The sequence below is a fragment of the Seriola dumerili genome, unplaced genomic scaffold (genome assembly GCF_002260705.1).
Source record: "Seriola dumerili isolate Sdu_G_001 unplaced genomic scaffold, Sdu_1.0 BDQW01000321.1, whole genome shotgun sequence".
Classification (NCBI taxonomy): Eukaryota; Metazoa; Chordata; class Actinopteri; order Carangiformes; family Carangidae; genus Seriola; species Seriola dumerili.
This window is the reverse complement of record NW_019174576.1, coordinates 1,971,112-1,991,261: the sequence shown is the minus strand read 5'-3', so window position 1 is coordinate 1,991,261 and position 20,150 is coordinate 1,971,112. Positions and strand designations below refer to the sequence as shown.

The window sequence follows — 20,150 nt, the reverse complement described above, 5'->3', positions numbered from 1 at the left end:
TTTCAGATTTGTGTGACTGTAAAGTCCCCCTCCTGTCAAAAATGTGTTTTGCTTATTGTTACTTGACATGGATGTCGGAGCGTCACTGTGCAGAATGGTGTGTGCATGTGGACACACAAGCTTAATTTTGTCACATCACATCTAGTTTGAAGTCAAATCATGACTCAATATGCAATTTACACAAAAATGTGGAAACTTGAAGCCTCCAGTGCACAAACACTGAAAATTATGAGACGTGTTGTGTCCGGCAGTTACAGATTTGAAATGAATTCTACTTTCATAGTTTCTGGATTTTTCAAAGAGGGAGGGAGTGGATCTAATTTTCAGAAATTTTTACCAGGTAACTGAAGTTTTTATTTTTTATGGCAAAACAATACCGGACACAAAATACTCTTCCAGCAAGAGTGCTTATATATATATAAGAGTGCTTGTGCATATATATATATATATATATATCCTAACAAATGTCTGGAGAGGATCTTTAAACAAAGCAGCTGTATATACAAAACTTGTGATGCTAAGGTGGCTCTCATCTGACTGCCTCTGTACAACACAGAGCAAAATTAAACATGGATAAATTCCACACTGGAGTCCGACATCACCACTTGCACTGTCTCCTGGATGTTAACTCTTACATCATCACCTCTGTCTGAAATGTGCTCTTCACATAAACATGTTGTAAGTGCTACAAATCGCTATATTAAAGCACACTTACTTAAAACTATGCACAACGAAATGATATATAACTGATGCTCTCAGGAAATTGAATTTAGCACTGCAGTGCTACATGATCCCTTGTTTTCTGACACGGTGACACAATCGTGTTATCTTTTCATTATAGTGATGTTACAGTGAAGCAAAGAACAGCATGTGAGCATGTGATCCACACCTGCGTGTTCTGTCCTTACCTGCGTCTGTTGGACAAACTCTCCTCTGTCTCATTGGTCACAACGACATGGGTGGAACCTCCTTGGCTTTCCTCGTGCATCACCTCAATCTGTGACACAAACAAACACATATACATACAGCATACACTTAATTCTCAGCGCACGGGCTTTGTATATTATGTTTAAAATGCAAATGTAGGTACCATTACAACAAAAACTAAAAACTAAACGTAAACTTGTCTTTTTTTCTCAAGCTTTGATCCAATAGAGCTGTTTAATGGTACATTCAGGCAATCTTTGTCAACTTTGTCAGAAAATGACCACCACAATGCAAACACCATAAAGACATGCTGTTTATGGTGTTTGCCTTCAGGTGGTCATCAGTCACTAGGTAAATATTTAACTGAACCAAAGGTGAAGTCACTGCTGAATGCATAGATTACAAGCTGCTTTTTGTTCCTGTCAGCAGCCTGGGTGTGAAGGCTTCACTGCACAGGCTAGTGTAATGACTTTCTGTACCCTCGTTATAAGGTGGATTAGGGAAATAGCAGCATATGAACATAACACATTTTAAACATGTTTGTTACACCACATGTGTCTCTGTTGGCCAGATCAGATAGCAATGGAAATCTACTGTTGTCATTTTCTTTTTGCCACTCTACCGCAGAATCAGTAACAGCCATACTTTGCATTAATAACATGGTACCAGCATGGAGGCACTTTAGTTCATTTGCATTTGACATCAACACCCAGGAGTTTTTGTGTGCGCCAACAACCATGAGGTGCATGTGTGACAGGTGGAGTTCACTAAGGTTCACTAAGGGAAGTGTAATATGCCCAGATAAAACTGTGCAAGAAAAATCTTTTCACAGTTACACTTTTTTGTTTGTCTTGTTGTGACGTCTCTGTGCTTCAGTACATTGGCTTTAAATTAAATCATAACTATGAGGTTAATATTTCCTCTTTAATTTGAGGGTCTTTACACACATGAATTGTAGCTCTACTTTTTACTTGTAGCTATACTGCCCCACAAAGGCAGAAAGCAGTAACTACAGAAGCAGCCAAGTTGGAAACAAGGGGGTTTAAAGTTTTCAGGCTTGACAGCAAACAGAAGTTGGAAAGAAACCAAAGTTCAGATAATGCATTCTGGCTTGGTTTTTATGGTCCGTTTGTAGTTAAAATTTAAAAGATAGTTTTTATAGAAATTGTATATTTCTATGGCATAAGATTTAAACAGATGTCAGAAAGTCATAGTCTGCAGGTTAAAACTTAATCTTCACCGAATATGTAGTTGCTGTGTTTTACCTTTGTAGAGCTGTACAGTTTAGTGGGCCGAAGACAATTTGACCAGTTAAGATAAACTTGTCATGTTATCTAATATTTGGAGTCAAATCTTTTCATTCCTTTTCTGTCTGAAGTCTATGATCCATAGACATTAGAACAAATAGTATCTCCCCTGGTGAGGCTCTGCCAGGCCTCAAATGCAAACTGACGTTTTGCCTTTCGATCTGATCTTCAGTGAGTGACACACCTGCACAGATGGACTGAGGCCAGCTGACTGACTGCCAGTCAAGAACAGACCTGCTCTTTATGTATCTATATATATATATATATATATACACACATGCATACATACTGTATATACAAATATATTCAATAAAAACCCTGCCTATTGCCGCTTTAAATATAATCAGTTTATGTTTCTAACCACGGCTGACTACATGACGGTATTTGGCACAAGTATTCCCACAGAAACTCCAGAGAATCTGTGCCTTTCAAGGAAAATCTCACCAGTACTTGATGGAAAAAACAAACAACCCCTGCAGGGTTAAACTGAAGGCTTAAACACGTGTAATTCAACAGGTTTTTAAAGCATGTTCAAAGAGGTTGATGCAACTAACAACAAGAAGTTAAACTACTTGGTAAGCTTCTGATTTTGGCACTGTGTTCACACGGGAGAGAGAACAGTGAAACGTGACACCTGACAGGCAGGTTTCCAACGTTGTCTGCTCTCGTCAATTATGGAGGAAGGTCTATGGTCTAACACACCGACACTATCACTACACAGGCAGATCCTGTTTTTCAGCAGCACAAAATAACCTTTGGGCGTGCATTCAAATTGTGCACACTGTAAACCGATTAATGAGATCAGAGCAAAACCGCAGCGTAGCAGCAGAAGGCAGCAGGGTGGCATAATGATTAGCCAGACCCTCCTTAAACCAGAGGCACTCTAAACCACGATCACCCTCGCTGAAAAAACATTGAATCTCCACCAGCTGCTGTTCTGGAGTTGATCTCTGACCTTTCCTGAGGAAAGAGTTTGGCTCTAAATGATCCGTTTTTGCTTGAAATTAACAGATGGTGTGTGAAAGTATTATCATAAGCATTACTGATACATAAAAATGATCCCTGTTTTTCAGGATCAATTTTCAGGGTTTTGTTAATTTAACCTTTATATAAGAGACCTCCAGTGCGCTGTTCTTCACTCTATAGAGGATATGCAATTAGGTCACTTTTCCATGTGATAAAACCACCTCACCACCGAATTGCAAAACAAGGTGACTCTGAACGCCATGAATTGGGCGATCTGTGAAGCTGAGACAAACACAAATGCTTATGTTTAAAAAAGAATCAGAATTGACAACAGTCTGTACGTGTACGCGACAGTGATCGAAATGTGACCAGAAATGTGGTTTCCTTCCACAGAAACTGACTGCGTGTTTGTAGCTCCACACCAGGTAAGTTATGTTACTCTTAATAAAGCCTGACGTGAACACTGAGACAGAAGGCCCTACGTCAACATTTTGGGAAATGCACTTATTTTCTCTCCTGCCGAGATTTAGATGAGAGAATCAATACCAATTTCACATCTCAATGTGTAGCTGGAGCCAGCTGCCAGTTAGATTAGCTTAGAACAAAGACCAGAAAAAGGAGGGCCCAGCATGCCTCCGTCCAAAGGCAACTAAACGCTCCTACCAACACCTCTAAAGCTCACTAATTACAATATTACATCTTGTTTGATTAGTCTGTGGAACAACTGTAAAGGAAAAATGACAAGTTGATGTTTTACGGCGGGGGTTATGTGCTAGACTGCTGTGAGCAGTTGCCAGGTAACCAGCAGAACCTCAGGAAAACGGGATATTACTTCTCCTGTTAACAGTCTTGAGACGCAGACTTTAGTTCCCAAGTCTTGAGAGTAGTGATGTCATCTCATTTAATCTCTCTTATACGGCCTGGTACTGAAATCCAGTGTCTTTATGATACAGACCGATATATTTTGGTACTGCTAAGTATCAGCTACTGAGTCTGTTATGCAGTACCACTTATTCATACTTAAGCGACTAAGAAAGTGCATACTTAGCCTAATTAACCACACATTTTAAAGATTGGTACACTGTTGTACATTTTCAGGCGAGATGAAGAGGATCTTAAAAATCATTAAAAAATACTATTTTTTGATGCAGTGAGATTTCAAAGTGGGATTGGAGGAGGGTACCTTGATGCCTCCCTTGGCCTTGCGTATGTTCTTCCTCTTGTTGGGATCAGCTTCGGCCTGCTGCTTGCCACTGTTCGAGTTATCAGAAGTTCTGCGAGCCAGAGCTGAAATGAATTGAGATGACCCCAGCATAAATGATTTAAATCATTTCTCACGAAGTCGAGATGAGTTCAGATTATCACTCAAAAAAAACAAAAAAAACAAACCTGTAAAATACTGTAAAAGTTTGCAGCTCAGGGTGTCAGTCATATCACAGCCAGGGAGATTTCAATAGTTTGAACCTGTTACACCAGATTCATATTCTGCTGCATAAATTAGTTATAACAAAAATCCAACTCACGCTGCTGGCTCCCTGTCGTCCTGGAGGGGTTCTTCAGTGAGGGCCGTTTGGGAGAGGACTCAGGCCGCGGGGCGACGGGCTGGACCGGCCTCGTCTGTTTAGCTGACAGTCTCTTCAGACTGACGTGCCGCTTTTCAAACATCTCCTGGACATCCTCCAGCCGCTTCAACGCCTTCAGGACACTGGCCTGCAGGCAGGGAGCTCACTATCAACCCTGGTCCTCATGGTTTTTGTAACAGTATATCCAGTCATCCTGTAGACTAATGTCTCGTGCACCATACCTTGATATCCTCAGACAGGACAACCTCATACTGGTTGTGGAGGTTCCTCAGCTCAGTCAGTTGGTTCTTTTCCGCCGACTCCAGAAAGCGCTCGATGTCGGTCAGCGCCGACTCTGCCCCTTCCTGCGACTGACACTTATCCACAGCCTGGGATGCCAGCAGGTAGATGCCAGACTCACACCACTGGTTTACCTGTACACGGCAGAGATTCAAACAGGTTAAAACTGATTTCAGTGGAGCAGACACCATCCGTTCCCGTGTGGCGGCTCAGTGGAAAGGTCCTGTGTTGAGGTGCCCACTAGGATCAGTTGGGACCTTCAAAGACACATCATATTCCTCATGCAGTTTGGTGTTACATGATCCCAGGACGACATCTTACATGCAGAATATGAGAAATAAGAACTTCAGAGTGAAATACAAATAGGTATATAAACAGGAGAGGGGGGAAAGATATTCTTTTCTAACTTCCTTACTTTTCGTCTTCTACAACTGGATGATAAAATCCTCAGAGTCATTCACAGTCACAGTCATTCAGTTATATTTCTAACTGCCATTTAGACACTGTAACTGTAATCAGGGGTCACATTACAAGTTTCAAGAAAGACTGAGGCCACATATTTATATGAACATTTTGGCTCATTGCAATAGCCATGATTTATATCAACAAATGTTAGCATGGTAAAATGCTACACTAAGATGGTGAACTTGGCAAATAATATAACTGTTAAACACCATTTTGACATTGTGATCATTTGAGCATGCTGACTGTAGCCTTTAACTTAAAGCAACATTGTGCCTTAATGCAGCCACACAGAACTGTAGGGTTTTAGTTTTGTTTCATATAATGAGGGACTGACAAAAAAAAAAAAAAACTAAATCACAAGGTTGACAATGAAAGTAATTAATGGTAGGATGCATACAACCAAGGCAAGAATTTGACTTGAGGTCACAGACAGTGAAATGAAAGCAATTAAGTGATTTAGGAGATATAAAACAGGTTCAGTAGCCCTCAGTGAGTTAAGTCAAAAAGTTATTCAAAGTCTTTGGACTTTTTTTTATCTACACATGCAATGATAGATGATCCAAGTGCAGGGACTCTAGCTTGTATTTGTGAAAGTGACGTCTGTAGATGCGTAGAAGTCATAGTATGTCCTCACCTTTTCAATGCCCGTGTGTATCTGCAGGGATTTGGACAAGACGTCAGTCTTTTTCTTGGCCTCATTGCTGAAGTCATCGCAGACCCGCCGGAGCTCTACACACTTGGGTCGGATAGAGTCCACAGCGTAGTGGTTGCTCTGGATCAGCTGGTCACCGTGCAGTGCATGGAGCTGGGCCTTTTCTAGTGTAGGCTGGAAGGATGACAATTCAGAATACATTATGGCAATTTCATTTGTGCACACAAAATGTCCACAGTCTTTTCTAATACATGAATCTTGCAAGTGTGACGCTGGAGTAGAATAAGCACCGGCTGAAAGGATTGTTTCCAGCCTCACAACTCAAATGTTCTTATTAATGGCGTGTTCGTGATCTATAAAGCATTAATAAACTGACTTTGACCGTAAGTAATGTTTTGTGTGTGTGACTGACCTGAGCCTTCTCCTCCAGTGTTTTCAGTTCTGTTAGCAGCTGCTCAACTCTGGCCAGACAATCCCCGATGACTGATAAGCTGGTTAGACTGTCGCCCAAACTGTCGAGAGACACTTTGACCTGCAGGAAGAAAGATGGGAAAGAGACAGAGACTGAGAAAAGATGAAGAAAATCACTTAATCCACACTGCAATAATATTTATTTTCTCATATCCTGACGCAGCTTCTCCTCAGTATATTTTAAATCAAACAATGTCACCACTGATTATCTTAAATAAGCAAGTATGACTTCTTTCCATAAATACTGTATTAATGAATCAAGATGTCATGTTAAGGCCGTTTCGCTGGTTTCATCTCCTGACATTAAAGGACCCTGAGAGAGGGTTAATTTCTTAAGCATGTGAAATGATCACGTTCGGTGTCAGAAATATGAAGGATGCAGATTCAATGAAACACACTGCAATAAGACACCAAACAAAAAAACTTTCCAGCAATTTCAGAACGAGAGGTGTCAGACGGGATGTGAAGCGAAGTCACTGTATTTACAACTTCCAAACCGGCTCAGCCGGACAGTGTTTTGTAAAGCTTGTTTTTCAAAGTATGATCTCACAGCTGAAGTCTTTTGAAGCTGTATGAAGAGGAGACACATGTGAGATCCAAAGGCTGCGAGCCAGAAGCATCTAGGCAGACAGAGAGACGGACAGATCTACAGACATACCTCTCTGAAGTCCTGTTCAAAGTGGCGTAGCTGCAGGCACTGCTCCAGTTTCAGATGGTGTTTACACCAGAACTGTTCAAAGGCGTTCTCCGTCTCATCCAGCTGGGCTAGGAGCCTGAAACACACAACAGGAACTTCATTACACACACTCCGAGAGTTTTTCCATGACTGCTTGGAACTGAGAAACATTATATGATATACATATATATATATATATATATATATATATATATAAGAAATTGTCCGGCTGTCACCTTTCCACAGTGGTTTGGTTCTCCGTCTCGTCTGGGTTGAGTTTGTGGTTCTCTGACTTAGCTGCCTGCTCCTTGATACAACCTAACAAAGTGGTGCCCTGCTTTAGAGCTAGCTTTAGTTCATCCTGTGATGGAGACACAGAAGAGTTAGAAATGACATTAGCATCACCTGTAAAATAGCAGACGTGTGTGTGTGTGTGTGTGTGTGTGTGTGTGTGTGTGTGTGTGTGTGTGTGTGTGTGTGTGTGTGTGTGTGTGTGTGTGTGCCCCATTTCTACCTATCATTGGAACATGCAATCTGTATCCGGTATGTTATCTAGATAATGACTTTTTTTTTACTGGCCCTTTGCATTTATACCTGGTATATGCAAGGGTCGACCACCTGACCTTTGTCATGCATGCTGTTAAAGCAATGCTGTTGTATTATATGTGCTCTTGAAGCGTTAGCACTGTGGGACATAAGAAAGCGATTTGTGTCCATGTCCTCATGGTATGGGCCTGATCACACCAGCATTTACAAAGGCATAATTTCAGACTGAAATAAATGTATTTCAGTGGATTTGCTGCAACTCGCGGACTTGCTTTCAGAAGTGAGGTAAATTTACACTGATAAACTTTGACCCATTAATCAAAAAGACACTATCTTGTTTGTGCTGACCTTAGAGGGAATTAGACAGACTCCAAATTAAAGCTGTGTGATACCATCAAACTTTTAATAACCCTACTTTGCTAATTAAGAAGCGATGAGAAAAAGCTTTCCTCTTCCTATTCATTTTGCCACAAACTACCTGAGCCAAAAACAACGGTAGCCAATGCATGATCCCCCAAGTAATTATAGGCAAAGCCTCCAGCACCAGTTTTACAAATGAGTCTCTCTGTGCCACTTTCTGGTGTGACCGGGCACTGATGTAACTCTCAATTTCTCTCAAGCCAGTTGACATTTATTTTATCTCACTCAAGCAGAAGACTTAGAGCCACGTGTCACCTTGTGCCAAGTTAATGCAGTGGTATGGATTTGCATTTGGGAACCAGTGCAAGTTTTTTTTTATTATTGTTGGCCATTGGACATCTGCAGTTATGAATCTGTTTCAGCCCAACCACAGATTTTTTTTGTTATGTTATGTATTTATGTCATATCTGTATTAGTGTGAGTTTGTGTATTAAATGTGCGACATCACCTTGAGGTTGTTGTGTTTGTCGGTGTGCGCTGTGAGCAGGTCTTTTGTGCACTGGACGTCATTGGGCAACTCCGTCTCTGCCAGGTCTGTCCCAAACTTCTGTAACATCTGGGCTGTGGTTTTCACCGTCATGGCAAAGTTCTCTATGGCCTAGGGAAGAAGATCCACATGTGACTCTGCAGCGTCCTAGAATGTAACTGACCATACCGTCGCTGAAAAGTCAAATCTGTGACGTCTTCACAGCTGTTACATTTTGCAAATTCCCAAATCACAGCAGCTAAAGTCAACGCATCACTGTATGGTTGCTCACAGTTCGGTGGTGTATCCACTGACTGTGACAGTACTCCAAGCTTCCTCCAAGCTCCCGGGTCAGCTGCCCTTTATCCACATAGCCATGTAGGTCCGACAGAGAGTTCAGCATCACAATCTGCAAACACAACCAACGCAATACGACACTTTCAGTCATAAACAACATTACGTAACGGTGAGACTAAGTGTGATGGCCCTAATGAGTTCAGTAAAAGTTCAAGTTTAGGTTAAAAAACTCACATCTTTAATTAACCACCTTTTCTTGCAAAAATAAAAAAAAATTTCCGTGTGATTGAAGCTGATGTTTGCATGATGGTAGTAGATTGATGTATGCTTATCAGTACCTTCATTTTAAAGTCGTCCTTGTGCAGCTTGATCCCGATGTCTGCTATAGCCCTCTGGAAGAGCCTGGACGGCCTCAGCACCAACACCAGCTGCAGGTTTCCTGGAAATGCCCCCTAGATAACAAAATAGCATTTAAACTTAAAGTACATCTCTAAGCCATCCCATCAGTTCATTCACTCATTCATTCTGTCATTTTCCTTAATTAGGCTACAAACACCAGCAGGCCATATCCTGGGATGACAGTGACAGAGACAGTATCAAATCATTAAAAGACCAAATTATTACAGCAGCTTATTATGAGCTTAGCTCCACAGGTCTGAGAGCTAGTTGATACTGCTGACTCAGAAGTCATAGACAACCCAAGTCCAAATATATAAATCATACTTTTTGTCTTTTCTCAGCTCATAAAATGAGAGTCACTGACATAACTGCAGCCTTAGAGCTCTAGATTCATTTCTATTTTAAAACTGCGAGTGCATATACATCACCACAGTGACTCACAGTATAGGCTGAAAAATCCATTTTGACTCACAGAGAGCATAACTATTTCTATAATGTAAAGTCTCACTAGACAAGGCCTTATTCATACCTGCTTTTAACATCCAAGTGCACATTGAAGATGCATTAATATTCTATATATATTATAATATATGCATGTATGCATTTATATGGTGATTTGAATACAAGGTGTCTTAGAGAACTTACAGCAATCCTTGATAGAGAGGCCTTCACTGAGCTCCATTTGTCCTTCCGCCTGTCGATGATGATAATGAAGCCGATACTGGCAGCATCCAGACTGCAGACAGGAGGTAGAGGAGATGTTAACCGGACTTCTACTTTGGACTGATATTTAGTGCTTGTGTGTAAGCTGTGTCAATAAAATTCCCCAAAATCACCTGACATGATTAAGGCCCTAAAAGCACTTTCATTATTCCCGGTTTGTGTTTATCGTTTTGTCTGATTTTATTTACCTCAGTCCTGAAATGTTTTAATCCTGGTTCAACTCTGTAAAGCACTTTGTAAAGTATAAATTAAGTTCATCATTGTTGTTATTATTATCCATTCATTCATTTACTGCCGCTTATGTGGAGTCGGGTTGCGCTAGCGGCAGTTGGCAAAGCGAGGTAGTCCAGATTACCCTCTCCCCGGCAACGTTTTCCAGTTCCTCCTGGGGGACCCTGAGGTGTTCCCACACCAGATGAGATAAGGCTCCCCAGCGCGTTCTGGGTCTACCCTGAGGCCTCCTACCAGTTGGATGTGCCTGGAAACTCATTTCAGCTGATTGTATTCGCAGTCTCATTTTTCTTTTTGGTCACTACCACAGGCGAGGGATGGAACGTAGATCGACCGGTACATCCGAAGCTTTGTCTTCCCGCTCAGCTCCCTCTTCATCTCACGAGTACAATGCCTGCATAACGTCTGCTGTAATGCGTGACTTGATTATGTGAGGATATCTGCAGTGAAAATGAAGTTTATGTGTATGAGAGTGTGTGTGTGTACCTGGGGATGCTGGTCAGGTAAGTAACTACATTGAGGAAGTCATCATCTGGCACTTCGCTGAAGCTTGAGTACTCTGGGAAGGTGATGATGGGGGCCCCATCTTTCCCTCGCCCCCCTGCAACACAAAACAACCACACACAACATTTACTATCCATCCTTCTTGCATAAAATCACCCTTCTCTCTGATAGTATCACATATACTATATATTTTGTATTAGCTTGTTCCAGCTCTTCACTGACGCTATATGATGTTATATTGAATGTTTATACTAGATATACATTACTTTATACTCATCTTGATTACAATCTATGGTATTGTATTGTTTGGTATTGTATTCCAGAAAGTTAACAAATTGGACCATTTATCTCAAGAAGTCAGAGAACATCAGTGAAATTTCTTTTGGCATGAATATATTGTCTTTTCTTTCCTTGTCTTTTATTGCCCTAGTTGCCTTTCAGCCCAGCTGTAGGCTGGACTAAATGCTAATTCCTTTAAAAACACCATTTAAATCCAGGAAGAAGGAACAATATTTAACACATAAGTTAAATAACTTAGTCATGGAACATCCAGTAAAAAACTCTTAAAATTTTTAAGACAACCATGTTTCCAGCTAAAACTTCTTCCACAAAAATCCACAAGATGGTGACCTTGAGCTAAAAAGAAATAGCTAGATATGACCAAGACGTGAAGCACTGAAATATATTTAACTTTGACACATAAAAGTTTTCCTTTTTTTGGTCTGACAGAGACACATTTCACACATTCTCTTTTCTCTGCTCTATCACCTACAGTCACACCAGTCAACGCGCGCACACACACACACACACACACATCCAATTAACTTGCTGAAGATGGAAAGTCTGTGCCTGACATGAAGTGTGTCATGTGGCCTCAGCAACACCCAGCAGGTGTTCACCCTGCTTTGGCTTAGATTTGAATACTAACTTTAATGTGAGTATTTATTATAATATTCAGTTCTAAGAATTATGATGATAGAGCATTTACTGTATGTGGGTAGCCATTACTTGTACTCTGTCCATTCATCCAGTATCTACGCTTGCTTAACCTGTGCAGAGCTACAGGTTGCAATGACAATGCCAACTGCTAAGCCTCCACGCTGTCCTTCACCAAATTGTATTACTAAAAGAAAATCCTTTCACAGTGAAACATCTGCTGACAATTCAGTTCACGCTTTCATTTCCTTGGTTTAACTTGGTCCTTACAAATATTTAAAGCTGCACTAATCAATAATTTTACATGAACAATGGGTCGAATGAATGTGAAAGATGTCGGCCACAACAGAGCTGAAAGCGGGAGTTAATATTGGGCTTAAATTCATCAGGTGACCCAGAACCATGACTCCAAATGAATGCTAATGGCTAATGGCTATGAATAAAACAATACAATCATATTATCTTGAGAAGAAATCTAATGGAGGGGCATATTTACATTTAGGAATAGTCAGCTGTTTGTGGGGAACAATGTGACTTCGGTTCAAAGGAGGCTGAACCCTGGTTGTTGACTTGCAGGGAGCAGTTAATGTTCAGCTCAAGTTGTAGAAGTTGCAAAACTTTTTACAGTGAAAGGTTTCCATACAACTGTTTGAAACTTCTTGATTAATAATAATAATAATAATAATAATAATTAATATGTTATTGTATGAAATGTGTGATTATATAAACTGATAGCCATAAGTGAATTTTATTCAATTATCTAATAAAAATTGATATAAGATTTGTTTTCATTTTCATGTACAGAAACTTGTGGTGATGTAAAACACTCAGTGCCCCCTGCTGTTAGACTTGAATACTGCACGTGTATAATCGAACTCACAGGCACCTACAGCTTTTTGAATAGTTACAGTAACAAATTGTACCAGCGTACTTTGATGTCTAAATGTGTACGCATAAAGCACAGAGCGGGTAAGAATTAAATTATTGGCACCTTACTGTACAAAATAAGGAAGAGTAGGGTAACATAAGACACATAAGATAAGGTATTATTACTATAACATAACATTCAATATGGACCAGGTTCTGTGTACTACAGATGAGATGTGGATAGTGCGTGGTTCATGGGTAACTCAAGGGTAACCAGTTTTACACAAAAACGTCACCCAACTGAAAGGATCACCATTCAGCCTGGGAACACAGTCATGTAATGTCCTCTGTATCTCTGGAGGAGCTTTGTCTGATAAACCACATGATGTCCTCAGGACGTCTTTCCTTGGGTGCTATTGGCTGCGATGCATTATGGGAATGTGTTTTTGAGCTACACTCACACAGGAGGAAACTCAGTCAGCCACTGCTGGATTTATATTCTTTTTTCTCATGTGGATTTCCCAACTTTAAAGAAGTAGAATGGCAAATTGCTCCTTCAATTTTTTTGCTGATATGCACAAAAAAAACACCCTGACCTTGTAAAAGAATCAGGTTAAAAAATCATTTTCTCATGGATTTTACAACCACATTCATTCAAATGTTTTATTTTCTGTTTCAAGATGACTTTGTTCACCACAGTCAAGAAGAACAGGTCAGCATATGCTTCCAATAACTGAAAAAAAGTTGCGTATTCTGTGGAAATTATACTTTTAAAATCTGTAAATAATCTTTTTTTAATATTTAAAACAAGCACCACCATATTCCAGAATTTTCTCCACATTTAATTAACCACACAACAGAGAGCTCTTAAATTTTACCTTTAAATTTTTGGAAGTTGATGTGATTTCAATTATTTAAGCCATGTAACGTTCCTTCCATCTAAATACACAGAGTCACAACCTCTGGGTTGTTAAGCTTCAGGTGTGGACAGCAGGACGTTGGAGTTTTGTTACATACCTGAGAGCAAGGCAAACTGTCGATGAAGCTGCTCTATGATGTCTACAGCCAGGAGGGGCCTGATCTCCTGCTGCATGATCTCATCTGTAAGGAGAGACACACTGATCAGATACACAGTTAAAACATCTATGAATTCCAGACAGTCAGTGAAGAGCCATGCACAGTGAGAGTTTTCCTCCTAGAGCTGAAGAATTTTATTTAACAGCCTAAACAGTATGATCGGAATACGTCATACAGTACAGCTGGGGAATAAATAAATTGAAAGAAGAAGACTAAAAACAAGTCAGCGAGGAGGGAAACTCACTGATTAGTGATTTAGCTAGGTGACAGCTACACATCGAATCAAACAGGCAAATCATAAGATCAGTTATCTAACCAAACCGCAGCCATCAGTCAGAGATCAGAGAAGACATATTACAGATGGCAACAACCACAATGGCAACCAGCTCTAATTCCGTGCCTCACACTATGTCACATTCAGTAACTAAAGGAAAACAGCCCGTCTGTAAAATAGCTGTTTCATAAAGTGGACAGACTGATAAAAAAAAATAAAAAAAATTGTAGCAACGCTTAGAACCTTAGAGGGAGTGAGGCGGGGACGGCCTGAAACAATAACTCAGGAATTTCAATGCATCCCTGGCCAAACTGTTCATGCAAACCATCAGGCCGCTAATTCTGTTGGCTAACCTTATTTGTTGATGCAACACACTAGCTATACATTTGGTCACTATGTTTTCCAGATTGCAAAACACAAACATTTGTGACTGACCAATATATTCAATTCCAAAAATCATTTTAGTAATTGCACGTTCTTCCCGGAGAAAGTGGAGACTGAATGTGTAGGCTACTATATAGTCATAGCTGCAATTGCCCATCAGCAATGGATGGTTATCATTGATGGCCATTATCAAAGGCAAACACACCCTGACTACAGAAGTAAATATTTTCTTTTTTTTCTTTTTTTGGTAAGTGTCAAAATTCCTGAGCTTTAGACTCACATAACTTTAAAAGCTGTTTTCAACCTCATTCAGAAAATATTCTTTGGTCACATCCCGTCATCGCATGTAGCCTATAGAGTAACTATTTCTGACTGGCATTCATATGAGATATATAGCATACCGGAAAAGAGAACAAAGCGTTCTCAGACGTGTCTTTAGAGCATCAAGATTCATGGATACATATGGGTACTCTTAAGCACAGTGTATGGTGAACAAACCTTTCTCTGTCACCGAGAATAAAGACGTGCATTAACACTGACAGTACTTTTATTACTCCAAAACATGCTTGCGTGTTGGTGGGCCTGGGGACAGACCAGTGGGGGAAGAGGAGCACAGTGAGCTAGCCTCTAACTGGGGCAATATCAATGCACCTCTGTTCTTAGTATCTGAGTCTGCTGACCTACCGAGGATGTGAAAGAAGCTGCTTCCATTACAAACTGTTCCACTCAGAAATGATTGGTAGTTTTAGTGATTCTAATAATGAACTGTGCAATGTTTAACAGAAAGCTGAGACTGTGTAGAATTAAAAATTCAAAGACATTCAAAGAGTTTAATTCATGTCAAGGAGCATAATGTAAAACCTGAGGAAGAAAGCTCATGTTTCCCCTTGAAAACAGCTGTTTGGCTAAAAAATATCTTGCTGGTACATGGACCTTGAGTTAAGGAATTACGTTTTTTTCATCATTTTTCATCACTCATGATTTTCATTTGAACCTGTTCCCTCTTGAATCTAAATGAAATCTAAAGAAGCACTGTGTATTTGTTAATGGTGTAGGTGGACATACAATCTGGAAATTTGAAAAGCTTCTTAGTTGCAAATTTTGCAATGCATCATGGAATACCACGCTGCTCTGGCTACTAGCAGCTCCCATATGCACTGTTAATCACCTGATTTTTAGATGCCTTCACCACTGTAAAGAGTGGGAGTTTATGAGTGTGTTTCCATTTGACTGAGTCATCTGTGCCATTAGTGGCAAATTGTTTTAATCGAGGGAGGGACGAGGGAAAAAATAACTGCAAAAGTTATATTGCTGTTTGTGTCTGTTCAGTGTATTATCTGTTTAATTCTGAATAATGCATTCATATTTGTTTACATCCCAACTCCAAAACATTATAGATCCATTCTCCAATGTTTTAAAAGAAAAAATCAATTAGGACTAATTGTTACCCCTCCAATGAAACCAAGACAAATAGCTGCAGAATATATCCAGCAGTAAATTGTAAACGCAAGTTGTTCATTTTTAAAGATGAAGCAAAATGGGAAAAACATGCACAAAACCCTGTGTACAAAAAGATGGATGGGGAGGAGGATCTAGGAAATGTTTTCTAGCTGCCCAGGAACATGTGGAACAACAGGGTTACGCAACCAGAGACTGGCTCTTAAGCAGGGAGGATGTTCTGCATTGTTGAAACATCAAAGTAGAGAGGAGTGGTGGAGGCAGGCGTGATGAATGACCACTTCAAGTCTAGACAGAAACACTCTTTTTTTAGAAACTGACAGAGGACTGAGGAGGCAAAGGGTAAGAGCAGGAAGCACTCGTATAAGAAGATGTCAGGTTACATAGGCAGTAAACACGTGAATAGGACCAGCGGGGTTCTTGTTTTCGGAGATTAAGTTTAGAGATTAGCGTTGAGTAGGTGCTGTGCTGAAGTTTCCGTATATGTTTTAGACTAGCAAACTAGTTAGCTGTCATGTTGGGCAACCAGTCCTTTTCCATCTAACTGAAATTATGTTTCCTAGATGGAAACCCTGAAGGGGCCTCTTCAAAGGGATAGGACATTCCTCAGTTTGACAAAGGGAGTTCCTGCTCAGCAGACAGTATGAGAAAGATGAATGGTGAGAAATAAGATATATTGTAGGTGCTATAAGAGACTTCATAATGGCATTAGCACAGTGTAAGTAACCAGCACAATATCCATAGGAATGACATTTATATTGGATGAATCTGCAATACACAATTTAAGTTGAGTGCCTACATTCAACATCAACGCAGGATGTCACATTTCTGATGTGGGTAATAAATCAATTTTGAATGAAGTGATCATAAACAGTAAACAATGTGGGAATCCAATGCTACAGTTGGTAGTCTGGTAGTATAATTTGAGCTAAATGTGGCAATGAAACAATATTCTCCTTTTCCAAACACGATGCATCTGTGCTTCTATTTGCGAAACACATATATCTGCTTGGTCGGAGGCTAATGACAGAAAGAAGCTACATCTTACCAGAAGATACTTGGACAACCAAATCTAACTGTCGTGTCCGGTTTCATCCAGACACTGTCAACGTGATATTTCAGTTTTTCCTTTTAATACATTTGCAAAAAAAAAAAATTTCAAATTCTGTTTTTCGCTTGGTCATGATGAGGTATTGATTTCAGATCGATGAGGTGACAAATTAAATGTTTGATCTTAGCATAAGGCTGCAACATTACACAAAAACTGAAGGGAACACTTTCCAAATAAACTATATAGCTACAGTAGTTCTGTTGATTACGTGTCTCTATCATGTCTGGTTTTTTCCCACATTCCAGCTCTGAGACATAAGCTGCAATTTGTGTGGCTTTGGTTGCTGTAAACTCACGCAAAGGCTTCTCCAAAATCACTAGATACCGTTCACGTGTGGTGAGGTTAGCCTCTCTCCCTTTGCTCTTCAGTCTCACAGAGTCTGTAACGACTTACACAAATGAATCTTACCGAGCATGTTTCCCTGCCACTGAATATTCTGTTTATTTATGATTGTTATTAAATACTTATAGCATTAAAATGACAAATGACGTTCTCTTGACGATGTATGCAGACAAAATCGTGATAATTACATTTGTGAATATTAAAAGTTAATGAAAAATATCGGTTATAGTAGCTTTAACTCTTCGGAATCCAAAGGTGGTTGCAAAATATTATTGTGCTCAAGCCCCTCAGGTGGCACTACCCTGATGAATCACACATGTGCAAGGTACAGGATTGTCTCTTATTATCATCCTGTCTGGCTCTTTCCCATCACAATAATATTGAACAAAAGGATTTTTTTTTACTGTAACTCATAGTTGAATGATATTTATGCAGGCCTTACATGCGGACAAGGAAAAGAAATTAGCCGATTTCAAATAGTTGGAAAGCTGTGTGCCATTTACAACATGATACTGACCCACTTACAGTATCTCTGTGTTTTTAATGTGGTTTTTTGTCTGCCTGCAGGGCCTCTGGACCTCAAGCCAATGATGAGCTGAAACCTGATTTTAAATAATGTTCAGTTGTGATAACGGATCAAGACTATCAACAGATCAGCAGACAGTCAGTGGCTTTACAGGAGGATCAGTTATTTTGCACAGTGTGCCATGATCTCTGCCCAAGGTGCTGATGCTGGGACGCTCCAGGATACAGGAAATTGTTGGCCACTCAACAGTCACGCTGACCAGCATGATCCTTCATTTCATACTGTCGCCTCCATGTGAAAATATGAAACAGGCAGCGAGAGAGGGAAGGAGCGAGAGGAAGCAATAGGGAGGGAGATAGACAGTGCTGCATGTGTCATGATGATCAGCCCAGTAGAGCAGGCTTCACAGCTAACTATGGCGCCGCCATATTTTTTTTTTCATTGTTTAAACACTGAGGCAGCCAGCAGTGGACTGAGTTGCTAATTCACCTTACATGAATGGCAAAGTTTAAAGAAATGTAAAAGCTCAGAAAAACAAAGAGTGGGTTCAGGACCACAGCTCCCAGTTAGACCAGTTCAAACAACAGCATAAGCGGCACACAGAAGACAACTGGAATCTAGTCTGGCTTCATTTAGCAGGATAATGTTGTGTGGCTTTGCTTTCTACTCTGGTCTGGAGTGTGTGTGAGATGAGCTCAGACCTACAAGAGTTTTATTTCAGAAAGATCCAATGAAGTAAAGATGTTGTAAAAATCATCACAGTGAAGAGTGACACGAGCCGTATGTGATGGTGTGTCTGCAGATGGGTTTTGGTGGGGCAGTCTGAGTCAAAAGTCCCAGGCTGATTTTTTACTCCCACTCCGCCCCTGTCTGTGTGTGCGCCCCTGACAACTACAGCAACACAAGTTTTGGCTTTTACACTCTGTAATGTTTAAGGACCAATCTCAGAGCTGGGAAAAAGAAAAACCAAAAGGCCTGACAGAGATATTGTCCTGTGTACAGAGACAGCAAAACACCAGTTTAGCCTTGTATCCTTTTTTCCCCCTTAGTCTGGAATTAGTCTCGTGTGACGGCACCCTCAAAGACGGAGCACACAATTACTTTTCTTTTTTCCTCCTTTCTTTTTTTTTTTTTTTTTTGACGGAACACGCAAGATGTGTGTGTGTGCTTCTCGTCAGTTTGATGACGGCACAAATACAAGAGAGTACATGTGTGGAAAAAGCAGTAGAGCCACTGAAACACCAGTCACGCTGCAGGTAGATCACAGAAGGCAGCTCCAAGAATCCGGTGACATCTGACTGAGCTGTAACACACATGATTCTCTGCCAAGTTGTCAGGTGTCTAAACTCCATGGCAACACACCGATGGTGCCAACACTACCTCACCCCCCTGTCTACACACACACACACACACACACACACACACACACACACACACACACACAAATACATCACAGACACTTTGGCTGACACCTTCCCTCATCCATCTGCTCTAAATTTAAAAGGATTAAGCAGCACGCTCTCACACACTGTCACTGCTGCTGCTGCTGCTGGTTTTCACAGACAGACTTAGCTCAACATTTACCTAGTCTCAAAGTCAACAGCATGATTTACAGCAAAGAGTAGAATCATCTTGGATTAAATATGGTGCCACAATGGCAACATTTCATTGGAGTGCTGTTGCATATAATCCCACTGTGATTGAAATGAGCAAATTAACGAGTTTATACTTTTTAAGCATTTAAGCTCTTTTAATATTGCTTCATGTGATGCTATATACAATATTAAATTAACTGCAAGAATAAACATTTGTCCCAGCCATGCAGTACACCCTAATTCACCACTAGCTGTCTCTTGATCCGACCTCCACCTCCAACTGATACGAGACAGTGCTCAGCTGAGGAGCTCATCAACGGCCCACACACAAGAAGTGGAAAAGCAGAATATGACAACCAAGTCAAGACATTATGAAATGAATGATGATGTAATGATATACCTTCACCATTTATGTTGAATTTAAATGTATTCATTTATTTTGTCATTCTTATTAGAATCAACCTGAGCAGTGACCAAAACAATCAATTACCACAGCTCCCTAATATCATCAGCTTCAATACTCACTCTGTCTGGCCTCCTCTGCTGTTTTAAATGCCATATGTACCTATAAGTACTATTCTGTAGCTGTGTTCAGACTGTGTTACCTTGTGCTATCTGCACATTTGACTGCTTGACTGTTTGTACAGTCTTTACGGTGGCCTGATCCT

General features: G+C 40.3%; 1 protein-coding gene across 2 annotated transcripts in view; it reads right to left on the bottom strand.

Annotated features, from left to right (window-relative positions):
- Nucleotides 1-20,150, bottom strand: part of LOC111231895 (guanine nucleotide exchange factor DBS-like) — a 110,709-nt gene that overhangs the window by 70,284 nt on the left and 20,275 nt on the right. For both annotated transcript variants that reach the window (XM_022759161.1, XM_022759162.1), the window contains exons 2-15: nt 13,733-13,816; nt 10,895-11,009; nt 10,100-10,190; nt 9,394-9,507; nt 9,051-9,167; nt 8,741-8,890; nt 7,563-7,687; nt 7,309-7,423; nt 6,592-6,711; nt 6,162-6,353; nt 5,005-5,196; nt 4,724-4,910; nt 4,384-4,487; nt 909-997 (exon numbers count right to left, since the gene is read on the bottom strand). In XM_022759161.1, the coding sequence (XP_022614882.1) occupies nt 909-997; nt 4,384-4,487; nt 4,724-4,910; nt 5,005-5,196; nt 6,162-6,353; nt 6,592-6,711; nt 7,309-7,423; nt 7,563-7,687; nt 8,741-8,890; nt 9,051-9,167; nt 9,394-9,507; nt 10,100-10,190; nt 10,895-11,009; nt 13,733-13,816 (1,795 nt within the window). The remainder of the gene's footprint in view (nt 1-908; nt 998-4,383; nt 4,488-4,723; nt 4,911-5,004; nt 5,197-6,161; nt 6,354-6,591; nt 6,712-7,308; nt 7,424-7,562; nt 7,688-8,740; nt 8,891-9,050; nt 9,168-9,393; nt 9,508-10,099; nt 10,191-10,894; nt 11,010-13,732; nt 13,817-20,150) is intronic.